This window comes from Lissotriton vulgaris, chromosome 5, assembly GCF_964263255.1.
Source record: "Lissotriton vulgaris chromosome 5, aLisVul1.2, whole genome shotgun sequence".
NCBI lineage: Eukaryota > Metazoa > Chordata > Amphibia > Caudata > Salamandridae > Lissotriton > Lissotriton vulgaris.
This window is the reverse complement of record NC_141693.1, coordinates 1422446159-1422462856: the sequence shown is the minus strand read 5'-3', so window position 1 is coordinate 1422462856 and position 16698 is coordinate 1422446159. Positions and strand designations below refer to the sequence as shown.

General features: G+C 43.3%; 1 protein-coding gene across 1 annotated transcript in view; it reads left to right on the top strand.

Annotated features, from left to right (window-relative positions):
- The window catches only part of ATP5PB (ATP synthase peripheral stalk-membrane subunit b), a 69745-nt gene that overhangs the window by 45013 nt on the left and 8034 nt on the right, over window positions 1–16698 (top strand). Inside the window, exons 5-6 of the mRNA XM_086923356.1 lie at window positions 5596–5721; window positions 6213–6392. Of these exons, the coding sequence (XP_086779482.1) occupies window positions 5596–5721; window positions 6213–6392 (306 nt within the window). The remainder of the gene's footprint in view (window positions 1–5595; window positions 5722–6212; window positions 6393–16698) is intronic.

Below are 16698 nucleotides of genomic sequence, written 5' to 3'. Positions count from 1 at the left end.
ATGTTAATAAGAAACAGGGGTATCAAAGAGTGGACTGCAAAAAGAAGAGAGCAAACCAGAAGAGTAACTTGCTCCATCTAGGCTCCCAGGTTTTGGACCAACAGCCCCCACATCAGACCTGTTCCTATCCTGCTACAGCACAGAAAGGATCTGGTCCTTGATTGGAGACGCACTGATTCGCTTCCCTGCATCCAGGTGGAACCGCTGCTGGCGACAAGCTGCAGAAAATATGCTGCATGGCTAAATACTTATAAGGCCCCAAAGGAGAGACCGATTGCATTGCAAATGCTGTTTTTTTCCTTTTAGGTCTCTGCTGTAGACCGTGCACGCGCTGTCTTGCAGAGAAATGCTGTATCTACTTTGTGGGCTTCAGCCCGCCCATAAGCTTTTAATCTTAAATAAGCCTTTCAGCGTAATACTGATAAGACCGAGGTATTTTTCAATCAAAGTGCTCCACCTCCTTCTCTATTGTGGTGGCCATCGGTGCTTAACCCCCCTCCGGTACCAGTCAAATCAGCTCGTAACCTGGGCTTTCAATTTGACAATGAACTGTCCTGTAAGACTCCAATTAATAAGGTCACCTCAACCTGCTTTGGTAAACTCTGTATGATTAGGAAAATTCGACCTTTTCTTTCCCTGTACTTGCGCAGGACCGTCATACATGCTCTAATCACTTCACACCTAGATTATTCCAATATCCTGTATGCGGGAGCCCCAGCATACAGGATATTGTATATTGGCTTCGGACTGTGCAGAATGCCACAGCTAGGCTGATATACAACATCCCTTATCGACACTCAAACGCCCCATATTTGATGAAACTGCAATGGCTGCCAGTTACCTACCGCATCCAATTTAAATCGTTGGTCCTGGCCTTCAGGGCCCTTAACAGTCTTGGCCCAGCCTATCTCAGAGGCAGGCTAAAGCCTGTTCAGTCTACCCGAGCTCTCCGATCTAATCATCTCCGCCTCCTCCGCTCTCCTCTACTTTCGCTGTTCAAGAACGGGTGGTAGAGCGTTTGCTGTGGTGACTGCTAAATTGTGGAACAGCCTTCCACTGAGCCTACTGCTGACCACGTCTGAAACATTGTTCCGAAACAAACTGAAAACCTAGTTGTTTTTAAACCTCTAGCCGCGCCTGACCTTTCTGTTGCCACCTGTCCGTAGCGCCGGGACACCCCTGTTGGGGGTAGCCGTGTGCTTTATAAGCTTCTAAATAAATAAATACATTTGCTGGCTCGGTCATCGCTCCATTCTTCGCTCTCCCTATTTGTCCATGGAATGCATGCGTCCTTCCTCTTCCAGAGTTTAGCCCTTCCCAAGAGCAGCAACCAACTACTCCTATACATCTTCAGGGGCCATTTTAGGGCATTGTTTCTGCACTACTTTTTTTTTTCTTTGAGTGCGCTATTCACGAGCACTGGTTACGACTGAGCTTGGGACCACGCGGCTCACTAGTGTTGCACCATGTTGAGCAGAAAAGTTATCATGTTACGGTTACCCTTATTGTAGCTTGCTACGTGGTTATCTAGAATAAAGTTTGGCCACAAGTAGTCCATAAAACGCTTTTTGTTCATGTTTTGTGCTCCCTCCAGTCACACGTTCGGACTGGTGAATGTCTGAAGAGAATGCCAGACAAGCCTCTTGGATTCACCCTTTCCAGCCTCAGAAACAGCGGGGTGTTCAATGTCCCCCCTAGAGGGGTTAATTACAAAATATTCTGTGCCCACTCCATGCACTCCACCGTTCAGCAAACATAATGATGATACTTGTAAAGCGCACTGTTACCCCATCTCGGGGTGTCCTGGTGCTGAAGACCGCTGGGGAACCCGTCCTGGCTTTCCCTGTGAGATGGTCCCTTCTGGGTATCTCCAAGGTGAAACCAGGCATCCCCGGCGTCTGTGGGGGGGCTGTTGTAGAGATGAGGCAAGCTTAATGCCCAGAGTTGCCGAGTGTGATTCCTGGTTAGAGTAGGCACCGAGGCGAGAATTATCGAGTCCGTTGAACCTGGTCCACGACCCTGCCGCGTCGGGAATCGAACCCTGGTCCCGGGCCGATCTCTGCTTCCGGGTCTGCTGCCGCTAACCAGTGAGCCACACCACTCCACTTAGACGTGTGAGTTTGTGCTGCTTTTATTGACTTATTTGTGTAGGTGTGACACTGGTGGCACATGCAACAATCAGAATTCGCACATGTCTTAAATGGTGTGTTTGAAAGCACAAACGCAAATAGTGTGAAATGTGCCTCAAAACATGGAGGTGCCACTTACATTACAAATACAAGTAAAACGACTCTACAGTTGAACGCTCACCTCTACTAGATGATCGCAACTTCAAATCCGCGACTGAACGACCCAGCCTCCTGTACTGTTTAATAGTTACCTGGATGCATTATATAATAAGGCAGAGGAACTATATAATTGGTTAATATTTTAGATGCACACCTAACATCAAGAGTCGTGTTTCTTTTCCAACTTTTCGCTCTTTATACTAGTGAATGAGGACGACCACGCAAACACTAGAATCTTTCTGTAGTTTTCTAACTAGAATCCAACTTGTTTTAAAGCTAATACCAAACAGTTGTGTCTGACACATTGCCACCCTTTGCCTTTACTTTTCTAGGTTTGGAAGCTATTTGACACCATACGATAGTGCTTCATGTTTAAATTTTAAGGAGCAAAATCTATACACTGTGTGAAGTAAAGTCTCCCATTATGCCATAAATCCGGCTGACACAAGAAGTCATTATAGAAAAAAGCATTTGCAATTTGATCGGTCTCACATTTGCGACAGTTGGAGCTATTGAGGTCGTAGATGATAATTCCCATGTGTTTTAGTTTGGAGTGGAGTAATGTGGGTTGAATTGAAATTGTGTGGTGTGTAGTGTATTTGTGTAGTGGAATTATGTGGCATGATGAATAGATAAGGGTTAGAGTTGCACAGAATAGATAGAAAGGAAGATAGAGAGGAATAGCTAGTTTGTGCACAAAGTGGTGAGTGAACTCCAGACAGAGTGCGTGAGAAAGAAGGGGACCGCAGGCCACAGGTGCGTTGCACTTGTGTATGCAAAATACACCCCAAGAAGAGGAGGAGAGCGTGGGTTTGAGAGATGGAAATCTTGAAAAGGAACAGGAAAGAAACTGCTCAAAGACCTGGAGAGACCCAATATGAGAGAGGCGGGACAAAAGAGATTGAGAGAGAATAAGAGAGAGGGATGAATGGGAGGGGCACGGGGGAGGCAATAGGTGGACCATTACACACCATTAGGATCTACAGGAAGGTAGACTGTGAGAGCAGGCAGTATAGTGAGAAGACCGGGAGGGATGAGAGGGTGCAGTGGAATTGCAAGATGAGTGGTTAATGGGAGTGTGAGAGATGGATGAGAAGGGCAGTGGGTGTGTAAGGGAGAGATGATCGGGTTAGTGGAATCGCGAAGTAGAGATGGGTTGTATTGAAATTGTTTGTTGTGAATTGTGGTGTGGAGTTCTGTAGTGGAAATGTGTGTCATGGTTTTGTGGAATTATGTGGATAGCAATTTAATGGCATTTACTGTTGTGGAATTATGTAGAGTGAGATTGTGTTATGGAATTAATTATGTAGAATGATATCTGGTGTTGAATTGTGTTGCGTGACACCAAATAGCACCACCGTGGACGTACTATGCCATTAGTGATCCTCAAATCTCCAACGTTATAAAATGGAGATTTATGGGAAGAAAGTCATGGACATCTAAGTTTTGATAGTTAAACGCGTGGCAATGTTTCAGCTTCAGAACAGTAGATTTGTTTTAAAAGTACCAATCTAAATCATAAGCAACATTATCTGCTACTGCAGATGAATAGAAAACTTGTAGGATGCCTCGCTGATGCCAGTATGTTAAAAACTCGCCCAAAGTACAGCAGTTTGACAACGTTTGACAGACGTTTTTTAAAGTTTTTCTTAATTTTCGCGTTTGAAAGCACTTCCAGATATAGAAGTTCAGTCTACCAGTTATACAAAAATAATAATTTAACCCCTTCGATGCTGATGACGAGTTCAGCTTGTCATCAGCCACGGGGGGCGTGTGCGGATGATGCGCTGAGCTCGTCATCTAACGCAGCTTTTAGAAAAAAGCCGCGTAGCCGAAAAATAACCGCCGCAGCGATGCGGTTAAATAAGTACTTCTCAGTGCATTGGTATGTTGTGCCTCTTAGAGACAAAGCTTTTTTGTTAAAGAAATACACTTTGGTTAGTCTGACTAATTCATTAATTACTCTTCCATGGCACTCTATACATTGAAAAGAGTGCCTTTAAGCTCTGTCTAGGCACTGTACATGGTAAAATCTGGTTAATAACTATTAAACACAAACTAAAATTACAGTAAGTATGCTTCTACTGCAAAGAATAGGACAAATTAATCCTGCATTTGCTTGCACATTTCAGAAAGAAGCAGCAAAAATAATCCAGTAACATGCATCATGTCACTCCTGCCATTAATCCGTATAGGTTTGTTTTGATTGCATCACCGACTGGTGCAGTTAGTGAACGCATGGGTGCTCAGACACTTGAATGGGTAGCATTTATTGGGCTAGCAAACCAGCACTTTCAAAGCAAAATGACAAACGGTCCCAGAGCAGAGGGCAAAACACAGGACAGAAATACCTAGCAGACAGACAGATGCGTATTAATGTAGTCATACTGGGTGTCCGTGCCGACATGCAGTTCACACGACATGCAGCATAAGTAGTACAGGCAGATAGTCACAAAGAAGAAAGTCGATCTCCTTGGGGATTCTCGCTGAGAAAGCAGACAATTGATACAGACAAACACAATTAATTTGCCTTTTGCCTAGTCATCTTGTCAGTCGATCCTCCCAATAGATTATTCACCTATATACTCCTATTTCCCCTTCCATTAACGTACATCTACCAATACATAAGCATCTATCTGCACATCCCCATGTGTTGATCATGCACCTTCAAAGAAGCATTCTTTATCTATCCACACTTTATTCCAACCAGCTATGCATCCTTCTAGTTGTTTGCACTCACAGCTGTACACCCAGACACTCATGCTTTTTTCTAGCCACAGTCGTAAGCCGATCCATGAATCCCGTCAACCAACATCTCCCACTGGATCTGTGTTCTCTGACTGCATGTCTCTGTTTGCATGTTGTCTTTCTATGTGCATCTGGGTATTATCTGTGTGCATGTGGATTACTGTAATTTGTTTTCCTTGTGATCCAAAAATATCCCGTCTTCTAGCATTGACAGAAGCACACATGGCCATTAAACAAGCCAGATCTATTGGCTTTGCCAATGCTTGTTAATAAGAGATAAGCAAGCAGTGTAACGTTGGCTATTCAGAACTAGTATGTCATTGGCTAAGTATTAAATTAGTATTATTAAAATGTTCTGGGTTCGCACCTCAATGTGTACACTTTTACGTTTATGAATTTATTGAACCTACCAGTGACGAAAGGCTAGGATTTATGCTTATCCCTGAGTTCGTAAAATTGCCTCATTTGGAAGTTATTCTTATTGTTTGGACAACGCAGTGTGTGCTCTGTAGTTTAAGCACATCGTACTGTAACATTTTTTTCTTTTCACTCCATTTAGGATAAAGTTGCTAAAGCCCAAGAGGTGAAAGATGCTGCAATTGAGGCCCTTCAACGGGCAATTGCAGATGAGAACAAAGAACAGTGGCGTGTTGAGGGACGCCATTACCTTTTTGACGCTAAGAGAGTAAGTTTAATCCTTCTGTTGAGAAAAGGAAGTTTTTCAGTCAGTGTTGATGTTATAAAGTGCTGTAACTGGCTAATGGCTCTGTACTTTAAGTACTTAACCTTGAAAGCATGCTGGATTCACTTGCCCTCTAATATCCACAGCCAGGAAACCGCTGCAAACAATCACATCTGCAAATATAACAATCTTAATCTGAGGTTGAGCACCGTAGGTATGGGAGAAAGTCGTACATGTAAATTGGAATACTAGTTTAGTCTATATTTTTTGGTTTAGGTTTCCGCATGACCAGTGATCTTTGCATTTGTGTATAGAATTAAACAGAAAGCTATTGGCTATATGGTGCCCTGGCATGCTGTGAATGTAGAAAGACGTTCCATCTTACCACTGAATTTATACATTTGCCCTACTCAACTTTTGTCTCTGCTGACTATCCATATGACTTTAAGTGTTTTCCGTTTGTATTCCCATGACACATTTTCTTTATTGTGTAGAACAACGTTGTCATGCTACTCGACTCAAATTATCGGGAAAGACTACTCACAGTTTACCATGATGTGAAGAAACGCTTAGACTATCAAGTCAACATGCAGCACGTAAAGTTCCGCCGGGAGCAAGACCACATGGTGAAATGGGTAGAGAAGAATGTTATTCAGAGTATCACTGCACAACAGGTATCGTACATTTGATTCCTCTGAAATTTATTGTATGAATTCAGCAATGCAATGAAATCCCCATGCCCTTTTTTCAGAGAAAATGCTGGTCAGAGAATTAAAATGCTACTTTGAATACTGCAGGTATGGGAGATAACTGATGTATTGCTATCATAGCAAACTTGTATTATCACAGGTACTTTAATGTTATTGTTTTGGTGCATATGGAACATCAAATGCTCTTAACAGTGTAGTTTTCTTGTGCAAACATTGTTAAAATGTTGTTTGAAAATGTTTATTGAGCTTGTTTAGCTGTGGCTGTTGTAGTACTTCTCAAAACTTCATATCGAACTTTCCTTTTTCATGACTTAAAATCCTATGTTCAAAGAATGGGAGCTGTAGACCACATGCTTTGCACACTCCTGCCATCTAGTGTTTGGTCTGGATGTTTTCAAGTTGTTTTTCTTCAAGTAAGTCTTTCCAGTCACGAGGTAAGGTGACTCCTCCTTTCGGTGATAGTTCGCATGGGCAGCAACTCCATTGTTGGATTGTTTTTTTTTTCCACCATCTGGTTCGGAAGTGTATTGCTGCGCTCCGTTTTGGAATCAGTCCTCCGGTTCCCCTCGGTGCACAATCCACTCCACCCTCAACAGTCTTGTTTTCAATGGCGTTCCCTTTTCTCTGCGGTTCGACTTATCAAAAAATCTCCAGTTTTGATTGCGGTTTTAACGGGTGGCCTTCCCGCCTATTCGTGTCGGTCCGGCACCTGTCGATGGAATGGACTCCATTCAAATTCTGCCCCTGTGCCACGTGAGGTATCCGCTTACGGACCTACATCAGGTGTGTAACTTGTGCTTGCCCTCGAGCACAAAGAACAAGTTTGCGAAGATAGTCGATTCTTCAGATCGAAAAAGCTCTCTGCGATCATCGGGCTCAGTCAAGAGAGGCAGCAGCAGCAGTTAGACGACACACCGGATCTCTTCGGCAAAAGCTCCAACCAAGAGGAAGTCTCAGCGGCCGAAGAACAAGATGCTTCAGTGGCATCGAACTCCGAGGCAGAGTTGCAGATCGACCTCTAAGACGACGATGTGCCGCAGGTTCAAGGGGACGTGAGTGTGGAACACCCTATCCCAAATCGCCCCGCTACCCAGCCCCCCTCCCCACCTTCCACCATCCCTAGAAAATTTAAGGCTTCAGCACCACCTGTGCCTTCAGGTCAAGGTCTGCACTGAAAAAACTACTTTAGTGCTCCGCCTTCTGGCTCGGCAACGAAACACTTTGTCTAAGATGTTGTGTTATTGTATATATTTTTGGTATTGTATGTTGATATTAGTTATGTTTTATATATATGTTTTCAGCCCTGATGAAGTTCCCTCAAGGGAACGAAACACGTTGGCTGATGTCCAATTTTTTAAAACTTTTTCTACAGTAAAGGAAACAGTTGGACTAATTTGATGTCTCTGACTCCATCCCTGGTGCACCTCCCTCTTATCCCATCCCTGGTGCACCTTCCTCTTATCCCATCCCTGGTGCACCTTCCTCTTATCAACAATCTCTCGCCTGATGCTAGTTGAGCTTAACTGCGGCAAGCTCAGGAAGTGGATGCACAGGAAACTTATTGTTTTTATGTAAGGATTGAGGTGCTGAACCTTTTGTCAGCCGTTGTTGAGTTTTCTGTATACACTCTGTCAAGCCTTTAGGCTCTGGATCCACTGGCCCAAAACCCACTTCCGAGCCGAAACCTTTGGGATCCAAACATAAAATGGGCTCGGAGCCAAAACTTTCGACACCGAAACCGAATTCCGGCACCGAAAGGACATTGCAGCTCGGCGCCGAAAATTAAGCAGCTGCCAGTACCACAGTCTGATCCGAGCATGGACATTGTACCACCCCATATGGACCCGCAACAAAAAAAACTCTATATTAATCCGGATACTGGACATATCCACGCTAAACTGCCACCCAAACACAAGCTTTTGGATGACCACCGCTCTAAAATTCCATTGAAGAAGAAACAAGTGGGGACTAGCCCTTTCCGCACTCTACCTTCTCCTCCTCCCTCTCCGACCACAATTTGATCCCTTGCACATCACACCTAGGCAGTCTCCTCTACCTCAACTTGATCATGACACTCATGATACACACTCACCAATAGATCCTTGGTCGGTTTACCCTGCCAGACCAGCTCCACCCGATGACAATCTATCATATTGGGAGCTTATTGTTAGAGCTGCACACTACTATGGGGTAGAGCTCCATAAATAATCCTTAGAGGAGGATTTTCTCTTTGAAACTCTAGCAACACATAAATTCAGTCAGACGCTGTCTATGCTTAAAGGTATGTTACGACACACAGACAACATCTTTTAAGTCCCTGTACCTGCTAGGATCCTCACTCCTAGAGTAGATCACAAATATAAACCTTCCCCAACAGACCCTATTTTTATTAAGGGTCAGTTACCACTGGTCTCTAGTGGTATCCAATGCTAGAAAGCAAACTAATTCTCAAGCATCTGGGGATGCTCCTTCCCCCAGATAATGTGAAAACTAATTGATACTTTTGGCAAACGTGTAGCTGCGCAAGCAGCTAATCATTGGCGTATTACTAACACCCAAGGTCTCCTTGCAAGATATGATGGAGCCCACTGGGACGAAATAGAACAACTTCTACAATTTCTCCCAGATGAGCATAAGGCCAAAGCACAAGACTTAGTGCAGGAAGGTAAACTGATTCCCAACACCTCCATTAAATGCGCTCTGGATGCGGCAGATATTGCAGCCAGAGGGATAAATACTAGCATCTTACTCTGCAGACATGCCTGGCTATGTCTCAGGGTTTAAACCTGAATACATCAATCCATTCTAAACATACCCTTCAACAAAAAACATCTTTTTGGCCCTGCGGTTGAGCAAGCGCTCGAAAAATAATGAAAAAGATACAGATGTAGCGAAATCCACGGGAGCGCTTCTGTCTCCCTTTGACAGGGGTTCCTTTCAGCGCACTTTTTACAGGGGACGGTCCAAATCTAAAGTGACAGACCAAATCACTTCATCTTACAAAATACTTCTCAATCATACTATACAAGAGGATTTTTCAGAGGGGGGGCTACAGGGGAAACAATCCAAGGGGCAGAGACAAAAACACCACACCCCGCAATTCCCCTTCCCCAAACAAGCAGTGACTTCCTCACACTTCCCTCCGACTATTCCACACCTGTCGTAGGAAGTCTTCAAGACTTTCTTCCCATTTGGGAATCCATAATAACCGACAAATGGGTGATTGGAATTATCCAACATGGTTATTGCCTGGAGCTTACCAACAACCCTCCAAACATTCCACCTCAATATCACACATTGTCAACCGACCACCAGAACTTGCTTCAACGAGAAGTGCAATCTCTATTACACAAAGGAGCTATAGAACCAGTTCCACGTCAGTACCAAGGGTCATGATTTTATTCCCTTTACTTTCTAATTCTCAAAAAGGATGGCTCTTGGGAGCTATTCTAGATCTCAAAGTTAAACAAATATATACGGTCAGAGCACTTTCACATGGTGACTCTGCAAAAGGTACTTCCTCTTTTACAGCAAGGCGACTGTCTAGTCTGGATTTAAAAGACGCATACTTAAACATTCCAATTCATCCAGCGCATTGCAAATACTTCAGATTTGTGATAGGCAAACCTTACCAGTTCAAGGTACTTCCATTTGGCGTCACCACAACCCCAAGAGTGTTCACCAAATGTCTTGCAGTAGTAGCCGCTCATCTCAGAGGACAATGTGTCCATGTGTTTCCTTACCTAGACGACTGGCTTATCAAAGCGGGCACCTATCGGAACTGTATACTACACACTCAGACAACAGTACACCTACTTCATCAGATGACAGAAATGTCATCTGTGCCCTGCACAGGTGCAATCTTTACTAGGAGCTTCCCTCAACGCTCTAGCTACTCCAGTGTAGCCAGAATTCACAATATTCAGGCCACAATACTACAGTGTCAATCTAACATTACCAGCCCGAGTTTTTATGCAACTGCTTGGAATAATGGCAGCCTGCATTGCAATCGTACCTCATGCAAGGCTTCACATATGTCCTCTACAGGAATGTCTAGCGCATTAGTGGAATCAATCACAGGGTCAATTAACCGATCTAGTATAGGTAGACGGCCACACCCATCGCTCTGTGCAGTGGTGGAACCACCAAAACGTATCAAAAGGGCGGCCCTTCATAGACCAGATTCCAATTCTGTCCTGACAGCAGAGGCATCCTTAACCGGTTGGGGTGCTCATCTCCAAAATCACACAGTACAAGGGCTGTGGGCTGACAATCAAAAAAGTCTCCACATCAACTACCTGGAACTTCTAGCAACGTTTCTAGCACTCAAAGCTTTCCACACTCACCTAATTGGCAAAACTGTCTTAGTCCGCACAGACAACATGACAGCTATGAATTATTTGCAGAATCAAGGAGGGACACACACTCCAGCTGTCACGCCTAGCACAAAACATTTGGAATTGGGCAATTCATCACAAAATGTATCTCCTAGTGAAATACCTTCAAATTGCTGACCTGCTCAGCAGACAGTGGCAACAAGTTCACAAATGGGAACTTCATCTCCAAGTTCTTCTTCCCTACTTTCAACAATGGGGTTTTCCACAGATAAATCGGTTTGCTACAGTCCACAATGCAAAATGCCCAAACTTTGCTTTCAGCTTCCCGCACGTCTATCCAAAGGCAATGCTCTGTGGATGAATTGATCAGGAATATTTGTCAATGCTTTTCTGGCTCTCCCACTAATTCCATTACTGGTTCGGAAGCTCAAACAAACATCCCTCACATTGATATTAGCCCCCACATGGGCTCGTCAGCCTTGGTACACCACCCTGTTAGAACTGTCAGCAGTGCTACATCTCACTCCCAGTCTCCTCACTCAGAGCCTTGGCGAAGTCAGACATCCAAATCCCAAAGAACTTAACCTAGCGATTTGGCTCCTGAAGTTATAGACTTTGGTTATTTACAATTACCACCAGTCTGTATTAATATTGTTAAAAAAGCTTGAAAGTCTACTACTAGAGCATGCTATACAGCAAAATGACAGTTTGTTATCTATTGTAATAACAGCATCATCCATCAACTTGATGCCTCTGTACAACACTTCATATGTTACCTGTTGCATTTACGTCTGGATTGGCTTACACATCCATTCAGTTACACCTAGCAGCAGTATCTGCATACCTGCAAAATAGACTTGGCTCTATTCAGAGTACCAGTTATCAAAGCCTTCATGGGAGGATTAAAAAGGGTGATACCACCCAGTGTTTCCCCTGCACAAGAAGGGAATCTATACATAGTCCTTACAAGGCTAATGGGTCCACCTTTTGAACCAATGCACAAATGTCAGTTACAATTCCTCTCATGGAAGGTTGCGTTCCTCATAGCAATAACCTCACTAAGGAGAGTTGGTGAACATCAGGCATTAACTATACAAGAGCCTTTCTTTCGATTTCACAAAGATAGCCACTGCTCTGGTAGTGTACTGCTATAGTCCATGCAAAGCATGTGATCTACAGCTCGCATGCCTCTAATGGATAATGTTACTTACCCAGTAAGCATCTGTTCTTAGCATGTAAAGCTGTAGATTCACATGTGCCCACCTGACTCCCTGGGCTCCTGCAGTTGTTGTAGTTCTTTATTTCCATTTATAAGTATTGACATCTCTATTCTACACTTACTAACTCCATTCTCACCCTCTGCGGGGAAAACAACAATGGAATAGATGCCCATGCTCACTATCACTGAAAGGAGGAGTCAACTTATCACTTGACTGGAAAGACTTTTTCGAAGAAAAACAACTTGCACACATCCGGACTCAACACTAGATGGCAGGAGTATGCAAAGGATGTGAATCTACAGCTCTATATGCCAAGAACAGATGATTACTGGGTAAGTAACATTATCCTTTTGGCGTCCTTCTATGACGGCAACAAAATGAGCTATCCCCGATTACTCATTTTCTATCCTTGTCATAAAGTGCTGCATCCTGGTCGAAAAGTAATGTTTTTGCACAATTTGTCAATACCAGTTGGAATAAAACTGGAATCTTGATGGAATGAAAAGGCAGTTCAAATTTTTTTCTGTGGAAGTTAACTATCCACCGAGAGTTATCTAATCATCATTCTTTTAACGCCCTGATGCTGTCCTTGAATTCCAATCACTTCCCACCTCACTTCTTATACTTAAGCTGTCTCAACTGTCCACAAACATACAAAGCTGTTAGCCCAATCTCTTCCTGATCACTCTGAAGAACACTCCTGTGTCCTCACCCTTTGAACCCATGTCCATTAATGATCTTACTCCTTCATTCTCCAGACCTCTTTATGTGGATAATTCCAAAACCATATTTCCTATGTCCAACCCTTGACACCTAAAGCCACAGATATCCGACTGCTTTGCAGCCTTCAGCCACTAGATTCCGTTCTGTTTACACTCCCTATTGCTGAACTGTTCCAAAACATGAACTAACTGTCCTACTACCTCTGCCCCTGTTGCAAACAGTAGCCATTCTACTCCTGACGCTGCCCGTAAAAGCTATGTTAGCTATGTGTATAAAATCTTTGAAAACGTGCACACTGCTTGGCATAGGGAACTAAACATCTTCTGAATTTGCCCAAACTTTCCCTTCAGCACAGCGAAAGCTTTTATCTCTGAACAAGTCTGCAACCCCCAGCCCCACTAATTAACCCTTCTTGTGGTGTAATTTGACATGTGACCCATAACAACCTTTCCAAGCAGGCATGTATTGGATTGTCACCACCAGGCTTTCTTTTGTCCGCCAGCTAAAGAACTTTGTAGAAGTTGTTGATCCTAATATTCCAAAATTTTCCTTAATAAACTACCACTATCTCTTGAAATCCTATTTTGTTACATCCGTGCTCAGCCAGACCTCCTAGTGGTACATTGTCCTTCTTCTCAGTTAGTTTATTGGAAACCCTCCACTGTTCTTCTGACCTGCGTTCAGTCGGTTTCCCAAGTTTACAACTGCTCCGATCGACTTCTACCTGTAAGAATGACATCTCATTCTCACTTTTCCTTCTTGCATCTCTCTTCTAACCAGAAAATGAGCTTTTACATGTATACATGATAATTATGTAATGTCAGGCCTTCTATCTCCCCTCCCCTGCTGCCTCCTCCTCCCCAATCTCGTTTTTATTTGTTTTTTTTTAACTTTCAGCGCGAGGCACGCGCTGGTTCTTTTTTGGATCCATTTCTCAGGGAAGCAACTAAGTGAAAGAAGGAAAGAGAGGTTGTGAACAGTTTCTTCAAGTCACGGTTTTCAGTAAGTGAGGAGCGCGCTGGTTTTAAGTTCTTACGTAGCACTGGCCAAACTAGCGTCACAGCGCTTTACAGGTAAATAAATAATCCAGTAGTACACCAACAGGTTAGAACAAAGCACTGCCAACAAGGGAATAAGTATGTAATACACAACGCTGTCGTGCCCCAGGTCTCTGCAGCGCTCCTTCACCGGGCCCGGTTAACCTTCTTCCTTCCCGAGGGCTGCCCCTGCCAGAGTGCACGTTTCAGAGCTATCAAGCGAACAGACCTCATTGAAAAGACCGGTTTTTCAGCTAGATAGTCCGGGTGCTTCGGTGAATTTCTCGGCCTCAGTTCCCCCCCTTTTTTTATACAATGTTATCTTAATTAAATTTTCTAGGCACCTGTAATTCATAAACCTTCAAGGCGCTGGAATTCGGATACTTATTTAATGTAGAGCATGAGGTGCGAGGCTGTGGATAAAAGCTGCATCACATTGCGACTCCAAGAGGAAGCAATAGTCAGCAAAAAAAAAAAGAAATTTAGGACGAGACCCGATTGACCTGAAGACACCAGGGGGAAGCAGGAGAGCGGCGCAATGAGTTCGGCGCGGGCAGGGCACGTGGCAGGTGGCCTCTACCAAGAGCCTCACACCCAAAGGTTCCTCCCCCACCCCACAACATGTCTGTCTTGGTTTTACAATTGGGGGTGTTTTTGTATTTTCTATGTTCAAGAGTATTTTAAAATGTGTGTCTGTTTTTGGGGGCGTTGGAGGGTCAGGGTGTGATTTAGGGACTTTTGTCCAGGGGTGTAGCTTAGTCAGTGAGATTAGTGACGAAAAAAAGCAGTGGGATGCAAAGGGTGGGGGGTGGTTTGTGAGATGACCAAGGTTCGAGATGGAGTGTTGCCATCAGGAGTAGGGTCTACTGATTTGCACAATAGCGGCTCCTCCGCTATGCCGGAGGAGCATCGCACCACTGCTTTCAAGCAGTGCGAGACGAGAAGTAGAATCATAATATGATAATTAAGTTGTTATCATTTTTCCAGGAACCATCCTATCCCCCATCCCTTCCTTTATCGGATCCTGTCATCTTCCTATTTACAGGATATTTTCTGGGTATTTCGAGAAAACTAATAATGTAGCTGCAAGAAATGTTGTAGGGATGTTAGTCACTCTGTTTTCACCACACCTGAGTGACCATGTGTTCCACACAGCGGGAGCAATCACGGACTGTGATGTTTTATAGTTTTTTACGTTATAAATCAATTTGTTGCTATAATAACGCAGATTTTTCTGAGGAGGCATACTTTCTTTATACTGCAACTAAATGAAATGTTTGCATACGGAATGAAGCATTTATCCCCCTTCCAGATTCTTTCCCGTCTGCAAGTCTGTTTTTTCCATAAATGACCTGCATTAAAGTTTTCAGTTTATATATGCGAATGTGAGCTCTTGTGTCATCTGGATAACTTGATGATGGGCTTCACCCATCGTCTTCCCACCAACTTCTGTAACACGTACTTGGGAGGACTGGTCTGCTATGCACTTAAACGGTTTAGATGAGCTCAATAAAAACAGAAAAACACAAACATTGAAATAGTTGACGAGACCACCAAAACACAGCCTTAAAATCCCAAGGCTGTTACATTTCTGCGGCAATAGCTCACTACTTCAGCCATAAATTGTATTTATACCTTTACTAGGCAGAAGGTTGCTTATACAGAAGAGAGGTGAGGTAAACACACTGCTGTGCATCTGAAACAGTAGAGCTCCGAAGGAAGACCAACTTCTCTTCCAGGGGATACTCATTAATAGTCATGAGCACTGAATAATCTCCGCCCATGAGCGGGAACCCGGAACGTATAATAAAATATATGTGTAAATATATATAATAGTAGTACATAGTACTAAACAAATTATACACATATACATGTATTACCAATAAAATGCAGCCCAACATAACCCATAGGCTAATAAAGCCACAATTGCATATTTTCTGCTGTATGAAAATAAACCATATAAACAATGCAATAAAAAGGCATGAGCCTCAAAAGCATTCCATAATCAGCAAAAAAACCTTTTATTTCATCAAAGAATTTGTAATAAAAGGCAATTAGCCTAAGAAGGCTGCATACAGAAAAACTATCCCTGTACAAAAAATCAGACTGACACCTCGCCTTTAAGGCCTCAGAGAATCTGAACACTTTGCCTTTAAGTCCTCCAGGGGAACTCTGTTCCCCACATGCACCACAGGTGACAGTTATGTCAGTTCTTTTGTACGGTACAGTAAACTTAGCAGGAATCTGCATCTAGAAACACAATATTACCATCATAAAGCTACTGCTCGCCCGGGGAGGCGGGAGGGTGCTTATTACTTTAATGAGTATACCCCTGGAAGAGAACTAGGTTTACGGGTATGTAACTAATCCTTCTCTTCCAGGGGATACTCATTAAAAGTCATAAGCACTGAATAGAGTAGCAAGCTCATACTCACAAAAAGCGGTCTAACAGAGAAAATAACAACAACAGCTGTAAAACACACACATCTCAGGTAGAATTAGCAAATAAATTTCTAAGAGATGCTTGCCCAACTTGTGCATCTGCCTGTGTATCTGAGTCATGGCAATAATGGCAAATAAAAGTATGCACTGAACGCCAAGTAGCTGCCTTACAATTTCTGCCATAGAAACATTTCTAAGGAGAGCTATGGTAGAAGCTTTCCCTCTTGTAGAATGTGCTTTTGGTCTTCCTGACAAAGACCTATTTGACAACGGATAAGTTAGAAGGATACAAGAAACAATCCATCTAGCAATGGACCTCTTAGATGCTGCAGAGCCTGTATTAACAGGACTATAGTTAATGAACAAACGGTCTGAATCTCTCAAAGTCTTTGTTCTATCTAAATAAAACTTAAGGACTCTTCAGATCTAAGGAATGAAGAGCCCTTTCAGCAGAACCAGTAGGATTTGGAAAAAAGGTAGGCAAGGTTATGGCTTGATTAATATGAAAATC